Source organism: Tachypleus tridentatus, chromosome 8 (genome assembly GCF_004210375.1).
Source record: "Tachypleus tridentatus isolate NWPU-2018 chromosome 8, ASM421037v1, whole genome shotgun sequence".
In the NCBI taxonomy this organism is placed as follows: Eukaryota; Metazoa; Arthropoda; class Merostomata; order Xiphosura; family Limulidae; genus Tachypleus; species Tachypleus tridentatus.
Window position 1 is genome coordinate 50,307,546 of NC_134832.1, and position 24,624 is coordinate 50,332,169.

The 24,624-nt window shown below is 36.7% G+C and overlaps 1 protein-coding gene across 6 annotated transcripts in view; it reads right to left on the reverse strand.

Moving 5' to 3' along the window:
- LOC143222369 (semaphorin-2A-like) overlaps nt 1-24,624 on the reverse strand; it is a 222,792-nt gene that overhangs the window by 108,762 nt on the left and 89,406 nt on the right. The window contains exon 3 of one of the 6 annotated variants that reach the window (XM_076448817.1): nt 2,859-2,955. The exons of 4 other annotated variants lie outside the window; for them this stretch is intronic. Coding sequence is in view for 1 of the 2 variants with exons in the window: in XM_076448812.1 (XP_076304927.1) it covers nt 2,859-3,027 (169 nt within the window). In the remaining variant the exon portion in view is untranslated. Of the gene's footprint in view, nt 1-2,858; nt 3,671-24,624 lie in introns of those variants that run through there. One more of the 6 variants, XM_076448812.1, reaches the window with a different exon arrangement.

Here is a 24,624-nt window from a genome sequence, read left to right on the forward strand (position 1 = left end):
TCTTAAAACTTATATGTATGTGTTAACATCACTCTTACGGCATAAAAATTGCTCGCGTATTAAAAGCCAAGTGGTTAAGTGATCGCCTCGTAATCTGAGGGTCGCGTGTTCGAATCGCCGTCACACCAAACATGCTCGCTCTTTTAGCCGTAGGGGTGTTATAATGTTACGATCAATCCCACTATTCTTTGGTAAAAGAGTAGCTCAAGAGTAGGCGATGGGTAGTAACGACTAGTTGTCTTCCCTCATCGCTAAATTAGGACGCAGATAGCTTTGCGCGAAATTCAAAACAAACAAAACTCGTGTATTATACACGTGCCATCGTCAATGAGGTACAGTTGGGTCAAGGCACCTGACTCGACAAATATATCAAAAGCTCTTCATGTGAATTTTAAAGTTGAAGGAAAACAAACATAAAGCAGCACAGACAGCAAATGTGCCAGGCAACATAATACCATTAATACAATAGTCTTTAGTATTCGCCTTTTTAAGGTGTGATATCTATTCACTTTTAGTTTGGAGCAGCAACTGTCTTGTTAATGTTAGTAAAAATATATTTGTTAAAACTGTATATTAATTATTTTATTGTTGCCTGTGAAATTAGGAATTTCTAACTCAAACAGTAGAAACCCGATTATTTATAACTGATACTTTCCAAGTAAATTCACCATTCACGGTTAGGTGCCTTTTTGGTTCATGTGTCTATTTGCATTAAGCTGGTTTTGAAGTGTCTGATATGAGTTTGATAAATGTGAACTAATTAGCAATGTCCGTACCGTGTGTGTGAGTGACTCATGGGTCACTACTTCCCGATTCTTTTATACCAGCAAATTTTTGGAAAACTATGTTAGCATGTAAATGTTTGAGTTTCTGTATAACTGTTTGTTTTTGTTTTATTGAATTTCGCACAAAGCTACACGAGGACTATCTGCGCTAGTCGTCCCTAACTTAGCAGTGTAAGACTAGTGGGAAGGCAGGTAGTCATCACCACTCACCCCCAACTACTGAACAACTCTTTTATCAACGATTAGCGGGATTGACTATCACATTAAAATGCCTCCACGGCTGAAGGGGCAAGCATGTTTGGCGTGACGGAGATTCGAACCCGCGACCCTCCGATTATGAATTGAACGCCCTAACCACCTGGCCGTGTCATGTATTAGCATTTTTGTCTTGATTTATTGTTGGAAATTAAGTACACAGTGGTTTGTGTCCACCACGGGTATCGAAACCTGGTTTCCTGCGTTGTGAGTCTGCGGTGTGAAGTTACTTTGAATTGTTGACTCGGGGAGTGGAGTTAACGTGTCATTTACAGGAATTACAGCCAAAAAACACAGTTAACAAAAAGAAGATGTTAAAATTACAATTTCTTGCAAATCACATAAATACGCAGTTCCTTAACTGGTTACATATTTTACATCCTATCCTGATCACAGCTTATCTTATTTCAACGCAGATGTTAAGTATTTTGTACCTTTGTTGTATTAACTGACATAAGCTACTATTAATTAAAGTTAATTTTTAACTCGTCTTAGCACTAATTCAGATGTTTGGTTTACTCAGAAGAGCATTGGTTTAACTATGTACATAATATGCAAACACGTCCACGAAACTAGATTCTAACAATTTCAGGTCAGTTCAGAAACTGTAAATGTATAATCTCAAACTGTGGAGGATTCTTTAAAGTCGTTAGTGGACTTCACCTTCATCTTTGTGTCTTTAACAGTTTTAATCAGTGGATCTGTCCTTAATCTTCATAACTTGAAAAGCTCCAGTCTGTTGATCTACATTGTTTTAACACCTATAATAGCTGGCATACACGGTTTTAACACCTATAATAGCTGGCATACACAGTTTTAACACCTATAATAGCTGGCATACACAGTTTTAACACTTATAATAGCTGGCATACACGGTTTTAATAACTATAATCGTTGGATACAACCTTTATATAGCTTTAAGGGTTCTTAAATACAGTGTGACCAGTTAGCAATTTCTGCCTACCTAGATGCAATGTTACAACAAGGTGTTATAGCAACCTTTTGTTATCGTCCCTCTAACAAAATGTAAAGGCCCGGCATGGCTGGATGATTAAGGCACTCGACTCGTAATCCGAGGGTCGCAGGTTCGAATCCCCGTCACATCAAACATATTCACCATTTCAGCCACGGGGGCGTTATAATGCGACGGTCAGTCCCACTATTCGTTGGTAAAATAGTAGTAGTCTAAGAGTTGGCGGTGGGTGGTGATAACTATCTGCCTTTCCTTTAGTCTTACGCTGCTAAATTAGGAACGGCTAGCGCAGATAGCCCTCGTGTAGCTTTGCCCGAAATTCAAAACAAACCAAACCAAAAAGTAAAATACAAGACTATTAGTAACTTCTTTTCATATGTTACATGGAAAATAGACATCGTGGTAACGTGTTGTTTTATTGGTTGCAACAGTATTCCTGAATTCCTAACAGTTGCATGAAGATTTTGACCAAGTGACTTGGTCTAGTGCCTCTAAGAGAAAAGAAGAATTCTTATAGAGCAAATCACTTTTCAGCGCATGTGTTAGTTAAACAGAAATCTGGTTTTGTTTAATTTAGAATATTTGGGCTTCGTGATAGGATATCTGGATACAGCCGACTCTGATTTTAAACTGATACACTAAAAGGCAAACAGCTAGTTAAAAACACCCATCGCCAACTCTAAATCGGTCCGGTAGCGTGGATCACGGTTTCTGCAATAAAGGGACTCGAATCGAGAACCCTTTGACAAGTCCCGACACTAGAAATTTTTGAAGTGTTTAATACACAACACATACTTGTTGAGAACTTTCCTTTACTCCATTGCTACAGAATGTTTCGTACCTACCTTTGTGGTGCCGGAAGTGACTGCAGCAACCAGATGCAGTCTCCAATCCCCTGGACCGCCAGCTACGATGTCTGTGAGAATGTCCGCAATGAGCCAGCTGCAGAATGAGAAAAACAAACAGAAGGCTGAAAAATGGAGAGAGCATCTTAGATTTTCTTCCACTAGTCATCGTGGACCCCAACTTCACAGAAACAGTCCTTCACGCCTCAAAAGTGAAATGACTCTCCCAAATTCCATTCGTCAGTTCACGTTTCTAACCAGAAGATCTCAGAAGATTTTCTCCAAACTAAACACACAAATTCTTAACATTCGTCTATTAACCAGTCACTTGTAAGTAGCTGGTATTGTGCGCGACAAAGTTGATGGCAACAATTAGTTGCTGAAACTGTAATACGCAAAAGAGAAAACAGTGGACACAACTGCACTCTAGAATATCATCTGGGATACCCCTTTGTGCACGTGACAGTTAACTGATTGTATGGACGAGTCTGACACTTCGAATATTGTTAGAATAGCTACAACTGTGATGTCACAAAACCTTCATGGCAACTTTCCAGTTAAGTCTGCAACAGAACACATTTTCAATAGAGATGACACCCTTAATGTTGTGTCTAATACACCTTGCAGCGATCGGAGACTTTTTTCAGTTATACCATACGAACATTCCATAACGTTTCTCGCGTTCTCGAGACCAACACGCTCAGCCTTCAAATGTGTTGTGCTTCAAACGTTGGCTATTGCACCGACACTCAACTACGCAAGAGGACTCTCTCTTCCCCACTAGCCAATCGAAATGCTGCTTTGGGTGACGTCGTTAATCAATGCAGTCCACGATGTGAAGACTCGCAGTGGCGGCCAGAGGAAACTACATAGACTTCAATTAGTTGTTCTAACTTCTACCGATAGGTGGAAAATGATAATCAACAACGGGAAAATACGAGACACCAGGAAATATGACAGAATGCTGAACATTAACGTTGTTTTCCTTAGCATCTCCCTGTGTGTGTGGAAATGAACTACATAATACGACCAACAACACACCTGCTGTTCCCTTTTATAAAAAAACAAATGGAGTAGTTGGAAATCTCTGTACCTCATGCTGATTTTTAGTGACCTTTTTTACGTTCACACACTGAGAGTGAGAGACAAACACGAGTGTGTATATATATATATATCTATGCATTTCTTGAATAATTTAACATAAAATTAAATTAACGAACGTTTATTGAACTAGAGCTTTCTCATTTGCACAAACATATAAAAAATGGATATTTTTAGTTAATAATACTGAAGTTGGAGCATAACATTGTTTATCCACTTCTAATGAGTATTACCTATCCACAGAAGCTGAATACCCTTAAATCCAATACTCTTCTCATTTATCTGTTGCCCCCAGCTAGTACAGCGGTATATCTACGGATTTAGAACGCTAAAATCAGGGGTTCGATTCCCCTCGGTGGGCTCAGCAGATAGCCTATGTGGCTTTGCTATAAGAAAAACACACATTTATCTGACTCTCAAGATTAATTAATATTGAACCACAAATGCCATTACCTTGTGTTCATTTGACTGTCACTCCATGTCCATACCACACGTATCTTGGGAACGTTAACTGGTTAAGTAATACCCCTCCACGACAGTACAGAGTTAGTGCGACATCTTTTAAATGGGTAACATTAAGTGGATTGCTATTTTTAATGCAACTTTCAAGACTTCCCAATCAAATTAAAGGCTGCTTTATACAACGAACCGATTAAGAACAATTTCCAAGTCAAGATAAAGGTTGCTTTATACAACGAACTGATTAAGAATAATTTCCAAGTCAAGATAAAGGCTGCTTTATACAACGAACTGATTAAGAACAATTTCCAAGCCAAGATAAAGGCTGCTTTAGAAAACGAACTGATTAAGAACAACTTCCAAGTCAAGATAAAGGCTGCTTTAGAAAACGAACTGATTAAGAACAATTTCCAAGTCAAGATAAAGGCTGCTTTAGAAAACGAACTGATTAAGAACAATTTCCAAATCAAAATATAAGCTGATTTAGACAACGAACTAATTAACAGTAATTGCCAAGTTAAGATAAAGGCTCCTTTAGACAACGAAGTGATTAATAATAATTTCCAAGTCAAGATAAAGGCTGCTTTATACAATGAACTGACTAAAAACAATTCCTAAGTGAAGATAAAGGTTGCTTTATGCAACGAACTGATTAAGAACAACTTCCCAATCAAATTAAAGGCTGCTTTATACAACGAACTGATTAAGAACAATTTCCAAATCAAAATATAAGCTGATTTAGACAACGAACTAATTAACAGTAATTCCCAAGTTAAGATAAATGCTGCTTTAGACAAAAACTGATTAAGAAGTACTTAAAAATGGAGGCGGATTGTGCACTACTTTTGTTTGGGAGTAAACTGTCCACATGTATGTGTGTGTACTTCTGCGCTGTGGCCACAAAATGTGAGATCTATCTCTTGTCTTTCACCTGGGACGACTAGCGCAGATAGCCCTTGTGTAACTGTGCATGCAATTATTAACAAATAAACACGTCGTCCTATCGTGACGTTGTATTCGTTGTCACGTGTTTGCAAATTTGTATTCATATTTTCTTAACATAACACACTTCACCCTCTGTAGAGGTACAGTCAATACTTTTGATTGTGAAATCATGCAAATATAATACTTGAAACAAACACGATGAAAAAGTTAATTGTAAATGAAACACAAACTCTTAAGAACGTAATATTCGCATCAGGTACTTAAAAGAACGAAAGTCAATGCAGTCAGTGGTACTATACATAAAGTTCTTCTTAGACGTTACAAAGTATGTTATCTGTTCATGCTTTTTGATTCTATACATATGGCTTCTTTAAAGTAAAGACTTTTTTTTAAGAACCACCATCTTCAAAATCTCTGCAAAGCTAAGCTGACACGAGCAATAAATGTTGTTAAAAGAAACTACATCACAAAAGTTATTGATGTAGCTAAAAGGTTACGCAAGAGAAGCCCAATGCCACAAAGCGGCTTTTATTCGGAAGTTCACCTTATAACGAGAATACGTGACAAAAAAAGACCATCAGCGTTACAGATGAAAACAACTACAACAAGAAAAAATAAATAAAGAGCTTCTAAACATGGTTAAGTGAACTGTTCCATTACAATAGTTTAAAGAACTGGCATAATTTTTTTAATGATTACTACTTGTCCAATGACAACTATTACTTGAATAACGGGAAAGAAGTGTATACATTAAGGATTTTTAACTTCCATAGTTGTGAACAGAAAAATAATTCATTTCATTGATGTTTATCACGGTGCATCACAAATAACTGAAGAGGTGTTTTTTAGGCCTCTGGCACACAAGTGTTAACCGAAGTACGAGTACATCACAACTGTGTAAATGAATTTTTGGACTCTGAAACAAAATGTTTGACCAAAGGATGTGTGCACAATAAACAACTGAATGACTTTGTCTTATAAAACAAGTTCTGACCAAAGGATGTGTACACAATAAAAAACTGAATGACTTTGGACATGCGAAACAAGTTCTGACCAAAGGATGTGTACACAATAAAAAACTGAATGACTTTGGACATGCGAAACAAGTTCTGACCAAAGGATGTGTACACAATAAAAAACTGAATGACTTTGGACATGCGAAACAAGTTCTGACCAAAGGATGTGTACACAATAAAAAACTGAATGACTTTGGACATGTGAAACAAGTTCTGACCAAAGAATGTGTACACAATAAAAAACTGAATGACTTTGGACATGCGAAACAAGTTCTGACCAAAGAATGTGTACACAATAAAAAACTGAATGACTTTGGACATGCGAAACAAGTTCTGACCAACGGATGTGTACACAATAAACAACTGAATGACTGTCTTATAAAACAAGTTCTGACTGAAGGATGTGTACACAACATCTAACTAAGCAATGTTTGGCCTCTAAACCAGAGGTATTCTAAAAAAAAAACATTATTCGAATGTGATTTTTCTTCCATCCATTTAATCATAACATGCGTGCCATTTTTCCGCTGAAACGCGGATTTCCGCGGTTTTCAAACGGCCAACGATCACCCACGAGATTCGTGTAAATTCGAGGAGAAAATATGAGCGATTTGGGGGCCGGGTAGGTGGTTTTTGAGGAGAAATCGTAATTTTTCAATGTTTATTGCAGAAAAAAAAAAAAATCTGACCGCCATCTTGGAGGCAGTCTCGTTTCGTCTCGTTGCAGGTCTCGTGGTCTGGTATCGTGTGCATACATAAATAAATCAATCTGCTAAAAACTGTAAAATGAAAGTTATAGTTTTTATTAGTTTGATTTAGTCTTTTAATTTCCTTTTGTTATTTTATATTATATATATTGTGTACTTTTCCAACATTGCAATGTCAAAAAACATAAAGAAATTATGTCCCAGACTGCACCAAATCACACCAAATAGCATCCATTTTTTAAAAATTTCTCGGGGGGGGGGCATGCCCCCAGACCCCCCTAGTCAGGCGCCTCTGGCGCCAGGCTATATACCTTTTACTCTTTTTTTTCATAAATGTCATTGGCATGCCTGTCATAAATAAGTAAAGAAATTTTTTCTCACTCTTCAGCATGAATGGTTGAGGATATTCCTTAAGGGGTTAAAAACTATATAAAGGACAACGTTAGATAATATTCCTGTTCCTTTATTTTGTTAGCGAATCCTTAACGACCTCATTAGATGATAATTAAATACGCTGGTTTGTGGAAGGTAATAATTGAATAATTTAACTGATAAAGTACTTGTGTCTTTAAATCGTTTTTGAATTTCGCGCCAAGCTACACGAAAGCTATCTACGCTAGCCGTCCGTAATTTAGCAGTGTAGGACTAGAGGGATGGCAGCTAGTCTTCATCAGCCACCGCCAACTCTTGGGCTACTCTTTTACCAACGAATACTGGGATTGACCGTAACATTATAACGCTCCCACGCCTGGAAGGGCGAGCGTGTTTGGTGCGACCGGGATTCGAACCCGCTACCCTCGGATTGCGAGTCGAGTGCCTTAACAATCTGGCCATGCTGGGCATGAAAATTCTATAAAATAAATAGCTATGCGCTCTATTTCAGGAATGTTTGTCCCTCTTTCGAGGAAAAATCCTAAAACAAAATTGTCCTTGTATACTGTCGGATTGTTTCCAGTTACCATACCAAATTCAACCAACTTTGGCCAAAAATCGTAAACCAAAATAGTCCATGTACACTGTCGGACAGTTACCATACCAAAGTCAGCCAACTCAGGTCAAAAAATCCTAAAACAAACTCATGACTTTACAGTAATCATCAAAGACGAAACGAAGATAGTCCGATGTATCTTTTTTTTTTAACTTGTTCTGTTTACATTTTTGAGAGATTTGTGAATTACCGTAATCTTAGTTCGATTGCATAATGTATCGTTATTATAAAAACTCACACCTGAAAAAACGAATGGACTTTGTACCAGATTATGTCGAGATGTTAACTGTTCCAATGATAAACAAAATAACGAAAAACTTCTTACAAGACTATACAGTTATGGCTGAGAAGAAATAACATCGAACAAAGCTACAAGAAGATGATATTAGTTAGAAACCACTTTGTAACTAGTTTCAGATGAAACCGGTTCCTAGTTTACTACGATTCTTCTAGAGCCAAGTGACGTTTTTGTTTGTTTCTTTTAGAATTTCCCGCAAAGCTAAACGAGGACTATCTGCGCTGGTCGTCCCTAATTTAGCAGTTTATAACTAGTGGGAAGGCAGCTAGTTATCACCACCCACCGCCAACTCTTGGGCTACTCTTTTTATAAACGAATAGTGGGATTGACCGTAACGTTATAACGCCTCCACAGCTAAAAGAGCGAGCATGTTTGGTGTGACGGGGATTTGGAACCCGCGACCCTCAGATTACGAGTCGATCGCCTTAACCACCTGGCCTTGCCAGGTCAAGTGACGTTTTTGTTTTCTACCATATAAGAAAGGGGGTTTCTCCAAACTCATTTATTCGTCATAACGACATAAACACTGCCGTTACAATCTTCAGGTTTTGAATAAGTCATCTTTCCAGAAACACACAAGCAGATTCGTAAACTTTACTAACAAAATAAATCGTAAACATAAAACATAGACCGAAAGGTTATAATGAACATAAAACATAGACTGGAATACAATAGCTATTACCGTCCCGAAAACATAGCGAAAAAAGCACAAGACATCCCTTGGGTAGACATCAAGGATTCATTTGACAAACAGCGGGTATGTAAAGACCTCTTGTGCGACTTAACTAAGTGGGAATCAATTTACCAACCTGTCATTTTACCTCCCTCTCCCCATCGGCAAACTCGGTGGATGTGGACAGAGATAACTAACATGTACAAAGAGATGTCATTTATTTTAACATACGGATGTTACAAAAATCCTTCGTCATACATCACGATACACCTTAATTGCTTTTTAGCAGATGGAGAGGGGAGTTATATGTAGTAAACTTCTGAACTTACTTCCTCAAATGAAAAAAGGAAACACAAGCGGATCGAACCTTGTGATATATTATTAGGATTATGGCCGAAAATATCGATAACAACGGCGGATACCTAAATAAAAAATAAATGTATTGCCATCATCATAAGCTTTTGTTTTGCAACTCCTGTAAGTTTATTGGACTGACTATATTATTTATTAAGTTAATTATTAGTAGTGATCAGAAGTTATAGTTGATAAATACAGGGTGTTCGGAAAGTCACTGTGAACTTAACAGACAAAACTGCTCAGTAAAAGCACAGATAACTGTGCACCTTCTCTGTAAACACACCGTGAAATTTGTTGAGTTGTAGATGAACTAAACAAATATGTTTAGTTGGAGAATACAGTAATAATTCCAAGTTACCGTGGTAACAATACGAACATAGAAGATGACATCTGAAACCGGATTGGTTCGTTAGAACAGTTGTTTACTCACGACAATTAGACAAATATAATCTTAAAGTTTAGTTAATACCAAAGAATACAGGTTAGTTCATAACAGCGGATGAAGTGACGTCACAGGAAATGATGTACACGTGTGCACGTGAACATGAGCAAAACACACTAGAGTGATAAACAGTACCATAACGAATTTACGTTTTGAAAAACTGAGTACAGACGTTAGTATGGAATCATATCAGAATTTAGAACATGTTGATATTTCACCACTGTCACAACCCTAAAGTCCGAGGTTCGAGTTTCGCGGTTAGTAGTGTGTGGATTTGCGCTAAAATAAACAAATAGACAAAAGTTGCCACTTCTTTTCTTTTTGTACGTTTATTTCATTAGCGTTTAATTTGATGAATTTCGCGCCAAGCTATTCAAGGGATATCTTCGCTAGCCATCAATTAATTTTATAGTGATAAGACTAAAAGGAAGACAACTAATCATCGCCAAATTTAGGGCCACCCTGTTGCCAAAGGATAGTGAAGTTGACTCTCACATTATTATAGTTCCCCCACGGCTGAAAGGGTGAGCACCTTCGGTGACGGGATTCGAACACGCGAACCTGCAGTCGAGTGCCCGAACCACTTGGCTTCCCACTAGTAAAAGAGTGTTCACTTCAGTTTATTGTGTTGAGCATCGTTATCCGCGAGTATAATTGACATTCAGGTCGTATTAGTGATGAAGAATGGCTAACCTTTAAGTCGCCATGTTTAACCTAACGGTCACGTTCTAACAAGAATAACATGTAAAACCAAAGGTTAAAAGCGTCAGTGTTCTATAACCTGAAAGCATGAACAGATACAGAAGGAAAAAGATCATTCCTCTCAAGGCCGAGCGTAGTCTAGTAGTTAATGTAGTCGGCAGTAAATCTCGGAGTTCTGGGTTCGCGTCCCGCTGCAACAAAATCGCATTTCGTGGCTGTGAGTACGTTATAGCAGTGACAGTTAAATCTCCCTCTGTGATCAGACAACTGTGTCCCAGGTGTTGGCGGTGAGTGCTGTCGACTCAGCTGCCTTACCTCTAGCCTAACAGTTTAAAATTAACGACAGTCAAACGTGCCACTCCAAAAATTAAAGCATAGTTCATAAAATCAATGTGTAGGTTTGTTTATACCTTCACACTTTCAACAAGGTTTGTAACATAAACACGTCATGCGTGAAACTCAGCTTTAATCCGAGATTTATCATGGGTTTTTAAGATACGCTTCTCTAATATATTTATGCATACAGTCGTTAAAAGGTTCACGACTGTTAGTCTATGCTAAGCCAAGTTACACGCACACACACATTCAGTATAGTACTGTTCGTATTATCTGAGGTCCTTTATGTATCTTACACAGAAAATGGGTAATTTCCTTTCTTCGCTTGTTCCTTACAATAAATGTTATAAAGCTTTTGTTTGCTTGTTGTCAAGCACAAAGCTACACAATAGCTTATGTCCACTACGCCCACCATGAATATCTATTTGGTTTAGTTTGGATTTCGTGTAGAACTAAACGGGGGCTATCTGCAATAGCCATCAATAATTTAGCAATGATAAGACCAGAGGGAAGGCAGTTAGTCAACATCACCCACCGCCAACTCTTGAGCTACTCTTTCACCAACTAACAGCGGGGTTAACCGTCACATTATAACGTCGCTACGGCTGAAAGGGTGAGCATATTTGGTGTGACGGGGATTCGAACCCGCGACCCTCAGATTACGAGTCGAGTGCCTTAACTATCAGGCCATGCTGGGCCTGAAGAATTGGATATTATTCCAAGAGCGTTTCAAAGCATAAAGTTAAACGCTTGTTTCTGGATAAAATATCACAGCTCTATCCTTTAAATCCGATGTCTGACAGCAACAACAAAACAAATAAACGACATATTTGTGATAATCAGTGGACACTTTCTTTCCAATCCAAGTTTTTGGTTTTGAAATTCTGGAAACGTCGGATGTTGGTGGGAACTCAAATCTACGTTATGTCAGTGTATAATCAATAACGGTTTATTTCAAGCGCTATTTTTCGCTCACTGTAGAATTCACGTTTGAGGAAGCGAAGTAGCCAGACACAAATTGTTGGACTGGAGATGTCTCCAAAACGAACATTTTTTACTTATACAAGCATTTAATCTAAAGCTTTCCCTGTTCACGAAGACTGACTTGGAAACTACTAATTTGCTCGTGCGTAAGGAAGTAAAATTGCTTTGAAACGTTCTGGAAATGTATAATAAAACATTTTCTGTCAATAAAACATGTTTTACGAGTGGCCAGGATATTTCTATTTCAGTATAAAACTTTTCAGTAGTTTTTAAATGCTAATGATTATGAGATATATACAGTACATTAGCTATTACATTATTAGTTTAATGGCTCCATCTAATTATTATTGTTATTCAATTATACACCCTTTGAAAGGTTTATTGCACCCCTGTTGAATGTTTCTTTGTTTGTTTTTTCAATTACGCGAAAAGCTACATGAGGGCTATCTGCGCTAACTGTCCCTAATTTAGTGGTGTAAGACTAGAGGGAAGGCAGCTAGTCATCACCACCCACCGCCAACTCTTGGGCTACTCTTTTACCAACGAATAGTGGCACCCCTGTTGAGGAAGGCAGCTAGTCATCACCACCAACCGCCAACTCTTGAGCTACTCTTTTACCAACGAATAGTGTGATTGATAGTCACGTTATAATGCCCACACGGCTGAAAGGGCGAGCATGTTTGGTGCGATGGGGATTCGAACCCGCGAACCTCGGATTAATAACACCTTCCTCCATTGTTTTTGCGTCCAGTTCTTGTATTTCAGACCCCATTGATACCGTTTTTTCTTCATTGAGTTAGTAAGAAGTTGTTTTTTGACTGGTCTCCTTGCCCTTCTAACGCAATTTCGAATGACGTAATATTCCTCAAAATTTCGTCATATATCCCAAAAATAGATCGACCGTACTGCAAAACACAGCTAATGACGCCGTCTGTGTGAAAATATGACTATTAAAGGAAATCAGCGAGCCTACACCGGCCGCCATACTGAAAATATTGTAAAATGACCATTTGTTTCAATTAATTTGCACAATGGTGTAGATGGAAAGGGGGGAACCGATTTCTCCTTTATTTTACATTGATATGTTTTGATTTTACGCGAACCAGGACTCAAGGAATCAGGACTACCTCTAGTTCTACACACATACATTCCTCTTGATGTGAAGAATAAGAGTTTTCTTATATTATTCAGACATTGCTTTTCAGCATGCGATTGAAATTTTTGTTCTTAAAGAACCCTTTAGGTATGGGTTGGTTGCTTTAGAGCGAAGCCAGATCGGGGTATCTGCTGTGGCCACTGCGAGGAATCGAGCCCTGAATTTTAGATTTAGAAATACGCAGGCTTACCGTTGCCCAAGCGTGGGACAAACCTGTAGAATATACAAGTTAGATACGTTTTGTGGCGGATATGGACAGAATTATTCAAAACGTTTCTTATTAGCTTTTAAACCCACAGTAGCGATACATTAAAACATTATAAAGAAATAGACACTAGATAGTTGTAACCCTTGACAAAGGCTAATGTATGGAAGTTTAAATTATTATAATTATTAATATCACTATAAAGCGAATCACAGTTCTTCTAATTAGTCTGTGATGCGATATATTAATTAACACACAAAAAATAACTAACAATTCCGCACTCGTCAGTACAAACATGTCGTCCATTTTGTGCTAAGTCTGCATCAAACTAGCCAATACATTAGCAAGTTGTTATAAATAAATAATATAAAAACTGTTCATATAAAAAGACAAAACATTTAATATTCAACTCATCCACAAAATCGGACTCTATTTGTTTCAAGAAAAAGTAATTATAGTGGATTCAAGGACGAGTTTTCTTCTCCACGAGGGTAACAAATCACTTACGACTTCAAAGTTAATCAGTCTGTTTCATTGATGATGCTAGGCTGACAAGAAACAGACTTCTTAGTAGCTGGGTGGAATGACAGGGTAAAGATTTTCTGATGATCAATGACGCATAAGAGCGAATTTTGTTTTGTTTTTCCTTTGGTTTTGGTTTTCTGTCTTACCAATCATTTTCCTGCATCAGACGTAACGATGCCTGACCTGAATACACTACACAACAGTGCACACCAACAATGATGAATCAGAGCGAAAATCGTGCTATACGAGTTACTAGTGTATTTAATGGGGCATTCCTCATCTATCTACCATCATAATTCTGCTACCGTCTTTCCACGGGCAGATAAAAAAAAGAAGAAAGGACAATGACGTGGATTAATCTGTTATCACAAGAATGGATTTAACGGTTAATGAATCATTTTATTCAAACAATATGGTATTTTTTTAAACACAGCTTAAAACACTTTATCTCTGAAACAGCTGACAGTGAAATTCATCAAATTAACGTAGACAGCAAAGACGAACTTTATTATTTATAAAAGTGAAATTGAAAATACAGTTTTAATGAATAAAATAGCATAGGTCTCAATGATGTATTTCATACAAAAATTACTAAGTCCTACAAATATTTAAAAATGGACGAAAAACAGATGAACAAAAAGCACTTGTTTTAAAAAGCTACATAACCTCGAACTCAGAAACTAATTACAGTGCACCAATGGTAAAATTCCTCAACATTATGAACTGCATTTGAATAGCTGCTTACGAATTTCCAGCAGTTCGTGAAATAGCTGTCATAGTTATAGTTAAAGGCACAATAACCTTGGCATATATTTTACCTGGTTTATTTCACAGTAACAGAAACTGAGATAACATACTATGAAAAAGTATGTTCCACTGACTCCTAAACACAACTGGATCCAAAATGCAAGATGGTGGATTCTGACGTGCAAAATCTATACATCCAAATATGAAGATAAGAAACCCACAAACTTTATATTAAACCAATTAACAGACTTGAAACTGAGAACTTCCACATTCTTCTTCAACTTTTCCACGAAGGTCTGTTTTAAATTCGACATCAGATATCATTAAATCGACGACATCTTTAGACGCAGAACTCTATTAAGTGCACTAGTAAAGGCCTTCATAATTAAACCGTGAAAAAGGGGCCTTGAACACAACCATCTCCAAACATTCATACTGGTTCAGAAGAGTAATCGATTTTCGATGTCATACAACCCAACATTCATTTTATAATTGAAAATTGAAAAAAAATTATCCATACAATCGGGAGTTGAAACTAAATTTCACAGACGAAAAGCTGATCATCAGTAGAACAGAAACTGGGAACCTTTTGAAGTGCATTATGCAAATAGCATTTAATATATGCTCTGCAAACAATTTATATAATGAACTACACACAATTTTTAAACTCTTCATAAAAAATAAGCAATTACCTGTAAGAAGTTGTTAAGAAAGTAATTAACACGTCAAACAAAAACCACAAATCTTATAGATGAAAACAAGTTTACCATCACTACAGTTCCTCACTTAGAGGCATGGCAAGGCCAGGTGGTTAAGGCACTCAAGTCGCAGTCTGATGGTCACGGGTTCGAATCCCCATCACACACCAAACATGTTTACCTTTTCAGCCGTGGGGGCGTTATAATGTTACGATCAATCCCACTATTCGTTGGTAAAAGAGATGGCGGTGGGTGGGGATAACCAACTGACTTCCCTCTGGCCTTACAAATTAGGGACGGTCAGCTCAGGTTGCCCTTGTGCAGTTTGCGCAAAATTAAAAAACAAACAAATGTTACATTAAATATATGTATTGGGGAAACCCTAATTAGATTATGGAAATGGCTAATTAAGAACCATAACGATAGTATAAATAGTTAATCATAGAAAAAACGTATATTCATATCAAGAACCTTATTACCACCAATTATTTCACTGGCAAAAACAACAACAATAACAGGACCATCTAAAAAATGAAATACAATTTACATAAACACTTTTATATCGTAGAAACTGGGATAAATAGTCGACCCTCAAACTTGGTTTGGTTTGTTTTGAATTTCGCACAAAGCTACTCGAGGGCTATCTGCGCTAAACGTCTTTAATTGAGTAGTGTAAAACTAGAGGGAAGGCAGCTAGTCTTCATCACCCACCGCCAACACTTGGCCTACTCTTTTACCAACGAATGATGTGATTGATCGTAACCTTATAACGCCCCTGAGGATGAAAGGGTGAGCATGTTTGGTGTGACGGGGATTCGAATCCGTGACCCTTGAATTAGGAGTTGAACTCCCTAACCACCTGGCCATGTCGGTACCCGGTAAAATAAGAAAATATATAAATGGGAATATTTGGATATTTATCTGTCGTTGTCTTGAATGACTTTATCATTAGGGTTTGACCTATTTTGTCGATGTTCAATAGTATTGTTATGACTTAGACATTGTTTACAGTATATAAAAACTAGAAAAACATAACTTTTATAATTCTGATTTGCTTCTAATATTACAAAAAAAAAAGGTTTAAAATATTTTATATATATGTGCGTGAACTATAAAGGTAATTTTTCTGAACTTTTACCAAAATGTAAAACTTTCGAGAATGCATTAAAATTTTTTAACAACAACAAATTGTTTTCAATGATAACGTGTTTTTGTTGAGATATTTAAGGATTTCATTAAGTCTGAGGTTCAGGCCCGGCATGGCCAGGTAGTTAAGGCACTCGTATGAGGAATCCCGTGTCATCAGTTTTAGCCAACATTTTATGACACAGACTGAATCTCAAGCGATCAATCAGCCTTACACCCACCACTATACAGGTACAAGTATGTTGATGATACAATTGCTGGATTCACATTTACAGAACACAGTTTTTTTTCAATCACGTTAACTCGATACACCCCAACATTAAGTTCACCTGCGAACAGGAAAAATGTAACCAACTAGCATTTCGTAACTTCAAGATCACTAGAACTGATACACAATTCAAAACAGAAATCCACAGAAAAATCACCCATACAACACTTCATCAACATCAACAAATTTCCTCCAAAAACCGTGGAAAAAATTATACCCACACACCTAGACAAACAATAACCAAACAACAATAAATCCCAAGATACAACAAACTACAGAACCTTACACTGCTGCATACCATATGTTCCTGACATCAACAAACAAATAACCATTTGGAAAAAAACTTATAACAAAACACAACATTCCAGTAAACACCAAATTTATTCAAAAACCAGGTTAAAACTAAAGTCCATATTATGTAAAAACTACACTGACAAACACTACACCAACATACAATGTAACAACTGCCACGACTTCTATATTTGAGAAACAAGCAGAAAAATGGAAACTAGATTCAAAGAACACAAGGAAACACCTTCACAAGTTTTTGAACACTGCAAGTCAAATAAACAAAATATAATCATAGAAAACTCCCAGACATTAAGTAGGGAAACAAATATAAACAAACGGAAAATCAAAGAAGCCCTACTTATACAACAACTAAAACCAAAATTAATGTAATGTTAAGGAACACCTTTATACCTATACTAATTAATAACCTAACATACACCTGCAACGCCCCCTACAATCACGTACTCGTATATACTCTCGTCCCTAAAAAGTGTTTGTTTTTGGAATTTCGCACAAAGCTACTTGAGGACTATCTGTGCTAGCCGTCCCTAATTTAGCAGTGTAAGACTAGAGGGAAGGCAGCTAGTCATCACTACCCACCGCCAACTCTTGGGCTACTCTTTTACCAACGAATAGTGGGATTGACCTAATATTATAACGCCCCCACGGCTGGGAGGGCGAGTATGTTTGGCACGACGCGGGCGCGAACCCGCAACCTTCGGATTACGAGTCGCACGCCTTACGCGCTTGGCCATGCCAGGCCTCCCTGAAAAGTGTCCGGCAACGTTCACTTTCAAACTCTCTTTGTTAACCTGAAGATGATGACCTAGGAAGATCGAAACTTTGATCTCTGCCTATCAATAAAAGTGTTACTACCCATTCCAGCCGTTCGGAGTGAAAGGTTGCGTGAACAGTCACGTGAAATTCGTTCGCTAATAGGATGAGTCGCAAGCAAAAATGCTCTTAGGAGAAATGCGTCTAAAAGAAATACGTGAGAACTGTACCTAGAAAGGAAAATAGAAAATTGAATTGTCTTTATCCTTTATAGTTATCAAAAGCAGTTCGAGAAGAAAAACACACTTTGAATTAAGATGAATCAGCTCGCTTGTAACTGCTGTCGTGATAAGCTGAGAATCATGCCTGAAGAAATACTATAAATCTATTTCATTAAATCTTTCAAAGGAAAATGTACAAGTATGTAAGTTATATGAACAAAAAGAAACTCGATTACAATTTATCCATCAAATGTTATTTAATTAGGTATAAAAATACCCCCATCTTCTTCCCCAGTTTTTTATTGTGTCATTAATGTTTATTTCAGAGTTACCTTCGGACTCTCCCAAACACATTTGATTCACGACGACAAGCCAAAGTTAGAAGACGTGCGTGTGTTGGAATCGCAGTGTAATTGTTATTACAATGGCTTTCCTCTTTTGTTTCTCGTTCAGAGCAATAAACAGCATTTATACAGATTATATACGAAATGGGAACTTCGTTTTTATGCAGTAAAACATCATTAGAATGACACGTATATCTTGTCTCGATCACGAGACTATAAATTGTAAGAATGCGAGTTGGACGGGTAATTTAAAATCGGAAACCCTAACGACATCACGTTTGGGAATATGACAGGAGTCCTCACAGCGTATAACATGTAACCATATGATAATTACTTCTACAACTTTAACGTACTTTAGTAAATGTTTCACATCTGATAAAAAAAACAACATTAACATAGACACAATAAATTCTTTACACTATATAAATTATATGGACAAGTGGCGCCAGCTATTACTGAAAAAGGTAAATGCAATGAGTCAATCCTATTTCTTCAATAAGGCATGATGAAAGAGCTAGATGGATGGGTCAGTGTTTCTCAACTTGTTTTGCTAAAAGCACAACTCTACAATTTCTATGGAAACGACTTAATGTTTTGTTGTCCAGACGACAGTGACGTAGCAGGGGGAAACACGGATGAAGTAATGTAGATGTTTTTTGTTGTTTTTTTCTGTTTCGCGCAAAGCTGCACGTGGGCTATCCCTACTTCAACAGTTTAAGAACTCTCGGCCTACACACTGTGGGATGACGGTACCATTATTACGCCCCTACGGTTAAAGGGTGAGCAAGTCTGGTATGACGGGGATTCGAACCCTCAACCTTCAGACTGCGAATGGAGCACCATAACCACCCGGCCATGCCGGGCCTGAAATCATGTAGAAAACAAATACCAAACATTTCGCTAAAGTCTCGTGACACTCCGGTTGAGAAACACTAGGCGTAGTTGGAAATGTTAGGTGAATTTTTTGACACACGTGAAAAAAAATGTCTCATGGTATAAAACCAAGATAACACACATCTGTTTATTCACATAAAAAAATAACTCAAAATTAATTTAAGCTGTCATGATGTCAATGTATTTAAGAATTAAAACACTTTAGAACTTGCACTTTACTGAAAAGATATGAGCAGTGATGGTAACAGTACGTGATTTGATTTAGTGTAATAAAATATTACCATGTGGAGAGCACTTTACCGGTTTATCAGGATTCAGGACACTTCATACAAGTAAACACGAGACCACTTGCGAACAGTTTTATAAACATGAAAAAAAAGCTAAAGGAAGCACATTCGCTGAGCCTGTTTGTTTGTTTTGGAATTTCGCGCAAAGCTACAAGAGAGCTATCTACACTAGCCGTCCTTAATTTTGCAGTGTAATACTAGAGAGAAGGCAGCTAGTCATCACCACCCACCGTCAACTCTTGGGATACACTTTTACCAACGAATAGTGGGATTGACCGTTACATTATACCGCCCCCACAGCTGAAAGGGCGACCATGTCTGGTGCGACTGGGATTCGAACCCGCGACCCTCGGATTACAAGTCGAACGCCTTAACCCACCTGGCCATGCTGGGTCTCGCTAAGCTTCACTACATGGTTATATATCGTGCGCGCGCGCACACACACAGTGACGTAACCGATTAATAAAGACGCTTATCCAACTTATTGTTATTTCTTCATTTATAACAGGGCTTTCGTTGCTAAGTTACAGATTATCTTCACCACATGACAAGCTGAATGTTGCTATTTTACAAATTATTGTATTTTCACAATAAGTGGTATGTTGCTTATTAAGACCCGCTGACATCCTACAATGATAAATGCAACCAATAATAAATGAGTAAAATACAAATAAACAGTTTATAATCATTCTTCCCGAAACCATCAGTTCAATACTCTCTCTTACAGCGGCGTTTTCGGTCCTAAACCTAAGAATACCCGACGAGGTTAAGCCTGCTTAGCAATATTACCAAACAACAAAGCAGAATCGTCATATGTAAAGCTTCATGTACCATATCTGTCACACGTGGCTAATGTTACTATTATTTAACTTTTTTGTTTGTTAAGACAAAGCCATCTGCTGTTTTCCACTGTTAGGAACCAAACACCGAATTTTAGTACTGTAAGTTCGTAAACTTACTGCCGTCCCACAGGGAGACTTACTATTTAAGAAAGTTAATGTTTTATATTCAGCTAGCTAATACTATAACTTACTAAAACAATCACTGAATTATTCAGTATACGGCAAGTTCTTGCCAGTTCATAGGACTGTGCGAATGTACGACAATTAGTGTACCTGGTCTATTTCTACCCGTCACAAGCCACTGTAGTGTTTGAGAGTGACCTTGTAAAAGTAATACAGTCCAACGACCAGACTCGAAATAGAGGTCTCATGAAGAAAACAAACCAAAAGTGACCAGTTCTTGAAAATGAAAAATAGCTTAATATAACTCAACATACAATTTGAAGAAATTCAGATGTAGTCTTAAATCTCAGTGGTGCAGAAAGTACTCAGTGTGTGAGGTCTGGAGATATAAAATTATTAAGATCCTATGCTAATTGTATAACCCATACGGAGTCAGCGACCACATGGCCCCACTCAGTCTCGAAGGAGGTTTGTGTTATGTGTAATTCGAGGGTGTAGTTTCTTGTAGCAAAGCTCCATCGGGCTATTTGCTTTATCCACCTCGGAAAATTGACCCCAAATTTCAGCTTTGTAAATCCGAGGGCTTATCGCTGTTCCTGCGATGGACGTGTTAATTTATAAAATAAATTATCATAATATCTTTGTCAAATATTGTGTATAAGAATAAAAAACGTTATGTGTAATTCGAAGCTACTATGTTAATTTATAAAATAAATTATCATAATATCCTTATTAAAGATTGCATGATTGTATTCTAAGAAAAAGCTGTTTAATCGAATTATTTTGTAGAAAGTTAAAAGAAATCAGTTTTTAATAGTTTTTATGTTATTTTTAACTTACGTACACAGCAATCATACGTTAGAAGTTTAATAAAATGTTTGAACTGTCACGTGTCTTGAGAGAATAAAAATACGTCAGTATTAACTTAAATATCATTGGCTTAAAATTCTTCAAATCTCGCTACCTCACTTAAATTTCTTAAAATCTCGCTACCTCAATGTTTTTTTTATTTATTTTGATTATGAAAATTGGGCGTATCCTTGTTTATGCCTACGTCCGCACCGTGGGCAGAACCAGCGGTTCGTTCGTGCAGGGCACCAACTCGAAAGGGAGGGGGGGGATGCCAATTGCCCGATTTGATTAACAAAGAGAACTAATGGTTGGGATGGGGGTGCAGGATTTATATGTCACACAGGGCGCCATCAAACATCAGTACAACACCGTTCATACAAAATTTATATGTCACACAGGGTGCCATCAAACATCAGTACAACACCGTTCGTACCATATAGTCTGACAAAAACGGTGAAGTCATTTTTACATTAGTCCCATACCCCGATGTGCACGTGGGTAAGATCAAACAATGACACATTATGATGACGAGAAACCCACTTGAAGGAAAAATGTATTATCAAGACGGCTGGTATGGGTATTAAAACTTTAATTAACATAAAGTACAGAACAAAGTTTTGACTTTCTTAGGTCATCTTCAGGTTAACAAAGAGAGTTTAACCTACTTTATTTTAATTAAAGTTTAATACCTATATCATCCGTCTTGAAAATACAGAAATACATTATTTATGAAGTACCTTTAGTAAATTAATCCTACACGCGATGAATGTACATGAAGGTTATATCAATTACATCAACATTCTATGGGATATTAATGGGACTATTTTTTTTTTACATGAACCTTATATCAAAGACGAAAATAACAAATGATGAACTGCTTGTCTTTCAATATTTGCACAACGCTACACAGGTGTACTAACCGCCTGGCCAGTCCCAGTACTCAACTGATAGAATAGTTAACTGTACCAACTACCAATCTGATCGAACAATAGAATCTTATAACTTAACCCAATCACAAAGTGCAGAACACAATTTTTGAAGCAACGAGACTCGAGCCATGGATCCTCAAAAGGTACGACTTAACACACACAAAGAAAAGTAAGGATTACAACTAAATAAGTTTCACAATTTTGATTGGATTGTAAACAAATGACGTAAGTGACGTTTGAGAAACGCATCAAGACAATGCTCTTTCCGACGGTTTATGAATATAAATTATCTAGTTACCTCTCCATTAACAGCCGGAAATTACCACAATGTGCATCTGCTTTAGTTACGAATACAGTATACCCTCACCTGTTCGCGGTTCCCCATTCGCGGCCCCGCATATTCGCGGGTTAGGCTCTTAACCCTATCGCATCGTATGCCGGTATACCAAGCTAACGTCATAAAAACGAATACTCGGTAAACCGGGTTTTTGTAGGTCATAGAGACTAAAAGCGCTTTTCGAGGGTATGTCTGTATTTACTCTCTCAAGCAGTTTTATCGATTGACGTCTTTATCGAACAATTATTACTGAATTGTACTGTACTGTATTATTATTACCTGAACTGTGCGTGCTGTATTTATCTGTCTAAGTTTGCCTTTAAATTTGTTCCACTTTCTGTCAATTCTAATACATGTGTTGTACGCATAGAAAATGACTTTACGGTACAGTAATACAGTATGGGTAACTATACTATGTACGTTTCTTTTTGATTAAAATATTGTTGCAGTACAAAATTAAAATGTGTTTACATTATCATTACTACATTAGTGAAATACATGACTGCATGCAATATTACTACATTATTACTGTATTAATGAGTAAGAGTGTCTTTAGAAAGTGTCTGGGAAGCATTTAGTACCGTATATAATCTCATACATAGAAGTTTTAAAACTGCATCCAATATTCGCGGTTTTTCGCTATTCGCGGGGGGTAAAGAACGTAACCCCTGCGAATAGCGAGGGAATACTGTACTGCTAAGTTGCACATTTAATCGCGACGTTTAACAGAGCGAAGCATAAACCTCTCCTATAATATTAGTCTTTGTATCTATCATCATACATATGGCATGCACCTTCAGATGTACACTCTTAGATGCACCTTACATTCGTTTGTAAGAAATGATAGGAAAATGTGCTTCTTTATAACATCATAAACAGTAAATGTGCAATAAAAATACATAGAGGGATAAAAACTGAGAAGTAAGACTTACTGTTTTCAAAAATTTAAATAATGTGAAATTAGATGGAGGAACAACCTTTCATATCATCCTGTGTCAAGTACGGTGCTGATGGTTCAAGAAGTGAAGAAACGTGTAAGGAACAGATGTATGGAAAGTGCAAACAAAGTGACACAAACTTATCTTTATGTATTAATCTGTATCATTAGATGTACACCTGATACTGTATCTTATATAATTTGTATCTTTAAACGTAATTCTACACGTGTATTTTATAATATATAATCTGTATCTCTAAACGTAGTTCTACAGGTGTATTTTATAATATATAATTTGTATCTTTAAACGTAGTTCTACACGTGTATTTTATAATATATAATTTGTATCTTTAAACGTAATTCTACACGTGTATTTTATAATATATAATCTGTATCTTTAAACGTAGTTCTACAGGTGTATTTTATAATATATAATTTGTATCTTTAAACGTAATTCTACACGTGTATTTTATAATATATAATCTGTATCTTTAAACGTAGTTCTACAGGTGTATTTTATAATATATAATCTGTATCTTTAAACGTAGTTCTACACGTGTATTTTATAATATATAATCTGTATCTTTAAACGTAGTTCTACAGGTGTATTTTATAATATATAATTTGTATCTTTAAACGTAATTCTACAGGTGTATTTTATAATATATAATCTGTATCTTTAAACGTAGTTCTACAGGTGTATTTTATAATATGTAATCTGTATCTTTAAACGTAGTTCTACACGTGTATTTTATAATATATAATCTGTATCTTTAAACGTAGTTCTACACGTGTATTTTATAATATATAATTTGTATCTTTAAACGTAATTCTACACGTGTATTTTATAATATATAATCTGTATCTTTAAACGTAATTCTACACGTGTATTTTATAATATATAATCTATATCTTTAAACGTAGTTCTACAGGTGTATTTTATAATATACAATCTGTATCTTTAAACGTAGTTCTACAGGTGTATTTTATAATATATAATCTGTATCTTTAAACGTAGTTCTACAGGTGTATTTTATAATATATAATCTGTATCTTTAAACGTAGTTCTACAGGTGTATTTTATAATATATAATCTGTATCTTTAAACGTAGTTCTACAGGTGTATTTTATAATATATAATTTGTATCTTTAAACGTAATTCTACACGTGCATTTTATAATA